Source organism: Chrysochloris asiatica, unplaced genomic scaffold, assembly GCF_000296735.1.
Source record: "Chrysochloris asiatica unplaced genomic scaffold, ChrAsi1.0 scaffold00466, whole genome shotgun sequence".
NCBI lineage: Eukaryota > Metazoa > Chordata > Mammalia > Afrosoricida > Chrysochloridae > Chrysochloris > Chrysochloris asiatica.
Genome location: NW_006408984.1, coordinates 183,688 through 191,002, shown reverse-complemented (window position 1 = coordinate 191,002; position 7,315 = coordinate 183,688). Strand labels below are relative to the sequence as shown.

General features: G+C 39.5%; 1 protein-coding gene across 1 annotated transcript in view; it reads left to right on the top strand.

Annotated features, from left to right (window-relative positions):
* CCDC152 (coiled-coil domain containing 152) overlaps positions 1–7,315 on the top strand; it is a 70,978-nt gene that overhangs the window by 59,960 nt on the left and 3,703 nt on the right. The window contains exon 6 of the mRNA XM_006877303.1: positions 258–385. Within this exon, the coding sequence (XP_006877365.1) occupies positions 258–385 (128 nt within the window). The remainder of the gene's footprint in view (positions 1–257; positions 386–7,315) is intronic.

Genomic DNA, 7,315 nt, shown 5'->3' with positions numbered 1-7,315 from the left:
CTTCCAAATTTCTTGGCAGAGATGAGTGAGTGCCTCTTGTGCTGCCTCGCTTTCTTGAAAGATTTGTTTCAAACATTAGCAGAGTCTTATCAAAAGTGTATTAAGCTACCTTGTACATAAACATTTTCTAAAATATGTGTTTTCATTAATAAGTTTTACTTTCATGTGACTTTTTTAAAATACTAAAGAAATGTGAGCTTTTATGATTTTTTTAAATATTAAAATGAATTAATTTTATTTATTTATATCTTATTCAGTTGAATTAGATGAAGAAAAGCACAAAGAACTGATAGAGGAAAAGAAGATGGAAATATCTGAGTTAAATGCAAAGTTAAGGACTCAAGAAAACGAAAAACAAAATGAAATAATCAAATTACAAATAGAGGTAGGTTTTTAAGGATCTGTTGATCTAAGGGCACATCCTTTAGTATAAGCCATACTTTTGAGTATTTTTCATCACAGTGAGATAAATTACAGGACTAGACAGACCCTTGGGAGGTTTCATACATTCTCATTCCCCATCAAATGCAGAGCTCAAACACCATCCAGCTGCCTTGCAGTGCTTGGCCTGAAGGTGGGAGTCTTCAGTCATTCAAAAGTTCCTAGTCTCCATAGAGGGCATTTTCTGTGAGTACCTATCACTCAGAAACCCATTTTCCTTTGCCATCTAGTAGATTCTGACTCATAGTGACCCTAGATAACATCGTAGACTGCCCCATAGTGTTTCCAAAGCTATAATATTTACTGGCTCAATGATATTTAACAACATTTACTGAAGCAGAATACCACATCTTGCAACCAAGTGAATATTTATTTGATCCTGTAAAGTATAGGAATAATTCTCCAAAGTGTGAGAGGGGTAGAATTGCCTGAAACCTCAAGAAAAATAGCCACTCCTATTCCTAGTGAATAAGGAAGTGAATAAGGAAGATCGTAGAAGAATTGATGCCTTTGAGTTGTGGTGTTGGAGGAGAATACTGAAAGTGCCATGGACTGCCAAGAGAATCAATAGATCTGTTTTGGAAGAAGTGCAGCCAGAGTGCTCCTTGGAGGCCAGGATGGCTAAGCTTCGTCTCTCATACTTTGGACATATTGTCCGGAGGAAACAGTCGCTGGAGAAGGATGTCATGCTGGGAAAGGTGGAGGGTCAGAGAAAAAGAGGAAGACCTCTAACGAGATGGATTGGCCAGGGGGCATCATTGCTGGGAAAGGTGGAGGGTCAGAGAAAAAGAGGAAGACCTCTAACGAGATGGATTGGCCAGGGGGCAACATTAATGGCCAGAGGTTATCCCGGGATCGGACATTGTTTCGTTCTGCTGTGCATGGGGTCGCTATGAGTCGGTTCTGACTTGATGGCACCTGACAACAACAACATTCCTAGTTTATACTTAGCAAATAATCTGAGAAACTGTATTACATGAAGAAGAATGTGACATCAGGACTCGGGAAAGACTCATTAACAACCCATGATATGCAAATGATATAACCTTGCTTTCTGAAAATGAAGAGGACTTGACATATTTACTGATGAAGATCGAAGAATACAGTCTTCTGTGTGGATTGCACATCAATGTAAGCAAACAAAAATCCTCACAAAAGGACATATAAATAACATCATGATAAATGGAGAAAAGATTGAAGTTGTCAAACACTTCAATTTACTTGGATTCACAATCAACACTCATTTAAGCACAGTTACACAATCAAACAAGAGACTTCCAGCAAGATGACAGACTGGGCAGACACACTATACAGACCCTCTACAACAAAGATCTGACCAAAAGAAACGGAACCAGAGGACAATCCTGGAACCCTGGGATTCTGAGGAAAGGTTAGAGAAGTGCATTCAGTATCTAAAGGAGAAGTTAAGCAGTCAGCAGAAGGAGACTGATTGGTGAACAGACTGCTGGCCAGACATGACATAGCCATCTTGAACTTTTCTAGCAGTTTTGGAGATACAGATAGATGGCCACCAAATGGCACAGATTCCCACAGGCAATGAAAAAGGTGGGATTCCTTCTTGCTACCCCCAGTCCCTTGGATACAGAGGTGAGGCCAATCCCTACCTTCATCTATCCCCAGTGCAGATCCTGTTCTCCAGGACTTCTGAGCCATGAGATTTGAGCTACTATGAGACATCTGCTCACTTGACCACCTTGGCACCTGGATTCAGGTGGGCTCTGCTCCAGATCTACATGAGTAGGTGCTGACTCATAGAAACCCTGTACAGGGTTCCCGAGGAGTGGCCGTTGAGTTTGAACTGTGGTTCACAGTCCAGTGCTGTCCCTTAAGTGCAAAACCAGGTGTCCACATTGTTAGTAGGGCTATAAGATGATTCAACCACTGTGGGAAACCATATGGCACTTCGTCAGAAAGTTGGAAATAGAAGTACCCTATGACCCAGCAATCCCTCTACTTGGTTGTTGTTGTTGTTAGCTGCCATTGAGTTGGTACCAACTCATAGCGACCTTATGCACAACAGAACAAAACACTGCCCGATCCTGGACCAACCTCATTAACCTCACGCTTGAGCCCATTGATGCTGCCACTTTGCCAATCCACCTCACTGGGGGTCTTCCTTTTTTACTCTGACCCTCCACCTTATCAAACATGATATCCTTCTCCAGGGACTGGTACCTCCTGACAATATGTCCAAAGTATGAGACATGAAGTTTGGCCATCCTGGCCTCCAAGAAGCACTCTGGCTGCACTTCTAACAACACAGATTTGTTGGTTCTTTTGGCAGCCCATGGCACTTTCAATATTTTCCTCCAACACCATAACTCAAAAGCATCAATTCTTCTACAGTCTTCCTTATTCACTGTCCAGCTTTAGCATGCATATGAGTTGGTTAAAAACTCTTCTAGCTGACATCTTTGTTCTTCAACACTTTCAAAAGGTCTTGTGTAGCATATTTGCCTAATGCAATACATCATTTGATTTCTTGACTGCTGCTTCCATGAGTGTAGATAGTTGATCCAAGAAAAATGAAGTCTTTGACAACTTCAATCTTTTCTCTGTTGTTAAGAATGTTGTTTATTGGTCCAGTAGTGAGGATTTTTGTTTTCTTTACACTGAGATGTAATCCATACTGAAGGCTGTGCTCTTTGATCTTCATCAGTAAATATTTTAAGTCCTCTTCACTTTCAGCAAGCAAGGTTGTATCATCTGCATATCACAGGTTGTTAATAAGTCTTTCTTCAATCCTGATGCTATGTTTTTCTTCATATAACCCAACTTCTCGTATTATTTGCTCAGCATACAGGTTGATTAAGTATGGTGAAAGAATACAACACTGTCGCACACCTTTCTTAATTTTAAACCATTCAGTGTTCCAATGTTCTGTTCGAATAACTGCCTCTTGATGTGTTTAGTCTTCTTTTATGTTGTTTAAAAAAGGTATTTTCAATGAAAAAGTCAAGTCATTGGTCTAGCAAAATTCTGTCATGCAATCTACAACATCATTCCTATCACAACAGCCATATTTTCCAACAACTGATACTTCCTCTTTGTTTCCAACCTTTGAATTCCAATCACCAGTAATTATCAATATATCTTGATTGCATATTTGATCAGTTTCAGGCTGAAGAAGTTGATAGAATTCAGGTTCACCATCACTGACTTCTGTTGTTGGTGTGTAAATTTGAATAATAGTTGTATTAGCAGCTCTTCCTTGTAGGCATATGAATATTATCCTATCACAGACTGCATTGTACTTCAAGATAGGTCTTGAATTGTTCTTTTTGATGATTAATGTGATGTCATTCCTCATCAATTTGTCATTCCTGGTATAGTAAGCCATCTGGTTGTCATATTCAAAGTGACTAATAGCAGTCCATTTCAGTCACTACTGCCTAGGATATCAATTTTTATGTGTTCCATTTCATTTTTGACAACTTTCAATTTCCCTAGATTCATACATCATATACCCCATGTTTCAGTTTTCAATGGATTTTTACAGCTATTTCTCTCAGTCTGATTTGTGCCCCATCAGCCATTGAAGGTCCCATTCATGTCATTATGGTCAACTCTACTTTGATGAGGCAGCTCTTCCCTAGTCTTATTTTGAATTTCTTCCAACCTTAAGGCCTTATTTTCCAGTATAACATCTAACAATGTTTTGTTGTTCTTCACTATGTTTCAGTATTCAATATTTGTGTGCTCTCTGACAATGTTCCACTACTATTCAGAAGGTTTTCAGTGACTAAATGTTTTTAAGTAGTCTATCTCCCCTTCTACCCAGTCTGTCTTTTTCTGGAAGCTCATCTGCAACCTGTCTACCATGGGTGTCCCTGCTGATATTTAAAATACCTGTTACGTAGCTTCCAGAATCACAGCAACATGCAAACCACCACCGTACAACAAACTGACAGACAAATAGTGGATAGAGGTAAAGAGTGTTTACTTACTTGGAACAGCAGTGTTCTGTGGGGACATACATGGAGACAGACACAGGTTGAATGTGTATAGGAAGACGAGTTGGAGTACACCCAAAAATATATGAGTTTGAAAGAGGATATTTGTCCATGGGTATTTACCTTTCCTGCAAACACAACTATGGATATTGTGGAGCATACAGTAGTCAAATGATGGAAACCTCTTAGATATTGTGAGACATTTTAAGGTAATTGGTTGTTGGGCTTAGGAGCTCAGGACCATAGTCTCAGGAGACACCATGGTCAATTGGCATAACATGGTCTATGAAGACACTTACTTTGGTGAGCAGCATCTGGGATCTTTAAAAGCTCATGAGGGGCCATGTAAGGTGCAACTATTGATCTCATCTTGTCTGGAAGAAAGAAGAGTGATGCGAATTGAAGATGCTTGGAATCAATTAGTCCAGCGGACTAATGGAACATATGGATATCAGTCTCCATAACTCTGAGAAAAGAAGCACTAGACGGTGTCCAGCTACCACTACCAACTTCTCTGAAAGGGATCACATTAGAAGGCTCCAGTTAAAGTAAAAGAAAAAGTGGAACAAACTCAAAATTATTTTTTAAAAGACTGGGATTACTAGTCAGAAAGAGCCTGGAGGAGCTTGAGACTACAACACTTGACCATCCTTCAAGTCTGGCAAGGAACTCACCCTCCTGGTGCATTTTTCAGCCAAGCAGTAGATAGGTACCTAGGGGAACAACAAACTAGTAATGTATGTTCGCCATGGAATGATCAATCATTCAAAATCAAAAGGGAAATAGTTACCTAAGGACAAAGTTGAGAAGGGATGAGAAGGTAGGTTGAATGGAAACAAAAAACACAGGAAGGAAGTGGGATAACTATTGTTGCATGGAAGGGATTGCAATTATTCAGGTGAAACAAAGTGTTTGATTTGTTGAATGTAAAACTGATGATTTTGTCTATAAAATTTCACTCAATTCACAATAAAACGATTTAAAAAGAATGTATTTTATCTAGGAGCTCTTGTGGTGCAGTGGTTAGAGTGCTTAGTGACGAGCCAGAAGGTCAGTTATTTAACCCCCAGCTGCTCCTCCAGAGAAAGAAAGGGCAGTTGACCATGAAGATTTACAGCCTTGGAATCCCTGTGGAGCAGTTCTACTCTGGCCTGTGTGGTAGTTATGAGTCACAATCAACTTGACAGAATGGGTTTATTTTATTTAACTCATTCAGAATATTGTCATTTTACCAAGTAATCTGATTTTTCCATTTTGGGCTTCTTTTACATTTCTTTTTTGGAGTTGTTATTGATAAGTGCTGTTAAGTCCGTTGCAATTCATAGTGACCCTGTATAGGGTTTCTGATGAGAGGCTGGGTTAGAACTGCCAACCTTTCTGTTAACAATCCAGTACTTATCCTACAGTGCCACACCAGGACTCCTTTTTTGGTGGGAGTATATAATTCTCCAAAATTCAGTGTATATTTGACATTTATACATCACAGTTTCTCAGTTGCCTGAATATATTTCCAGTTCTCAGTAACTCCTAACCACTAGATCTATAGAGTCAGACTATAGCATGAAGGAATATAGCACAGAGACGAGATAGGAGAACCAGCAAGTACTGAGGCACATACGTATGGAATGGAAGAGACATTTATTTGTGTGAAGGAGGTGTTCGCTGGCAGGAGCACATGCTGGCAGGTCTCTACAACAGCACACTAATGGTCCTGGGAGAAAGACTGTATGACCTCAGTCTTTGTCCTAGTTTTCAGCATGTGATTTTTCTGTTCCCTTCTTATTGGACACATAAGGACCAGCATGTATGTGCTGTTATTCCTCAGAGTGGGGTTGAGCCTACTGATGGTGGTGACTGGTGATCCCAGCTAAGGCAAAAGGGCTATGAGAATTCTCAGATTTCTAATCATGTGATTGAAAAGTTGTTTATGAAGAGGGAGAGAAAGGAAAGTACCACTTTAATCCAATCTTACAAAAGTCTTCTATAAGTGCAGCAAGCAATGTTTCTACAAAATGATAAGGTGAAATAAGAAAAAGAAATGGGTCTGAGCAAAAGACTTGGTAGCATTGTCTGGGTACATTGAGGTACTGCAAATGAGAGAATCTAGCTCACTTAATTCAAATATCAGATTTTTCTCTTAAAATATTTAGTAACATTGAACCACTGTGACAAGAAGTCATTCTCGGTAGTAATTTGTCTTCCTGGTTGGTAGCATTCAGATCTGTAGCGTTCATTAGAGCATTTAATTCTTCCGTAAATTCTTGGGAAGTAACTGCTAATGGCATCTTAATAAATGCACACATTGAAGACTGGTTCTTAATCCAGTTTTGTGGAGTAAATATTCACAACTGACCAGAAAAAAAAAAAAATTGTTAGTATTAGCATTTTGACCAATCCTTTAACTACATAAAGCAGGGAAGACATTTCATTTTAAAACCTTAGAAAGAAACCACAAGCAGTAGTCTACATGTAAAGTACAATTGTTAATAATAGCTGTGACTGAATAAACTGGTTCATTGATGGGGTTGTTGTAAAGTGCCATCAAGTAGGCCTAGTCCTGGACCTTCCTCACAATGGCTGTTACAGTTGAGCCTATTGCTACTACCATGGTGTCTGTCCATCTCATTGGGCATTTTCCTCATTTTCACTGACCCTCCACTTTACCAAGCATGATGTCTTTCTCCAGGGACTGGAGATAACATATCCAAGGTATGAGAGATGATGTTCCACCATCCTGGCGTCCAAGGAGCAAGGATGTACTTCTTTCAACATAGATTTATTTGTTCTCTGGCAGTCCATGGAACTTTCAGTATTCTTCTCCAACACCATAACTCAAATGCACCAATTCTTCTATGGTCTTCCTTGTTCAACTTTCACATGCAAATGAGGCTGTTGAAAAT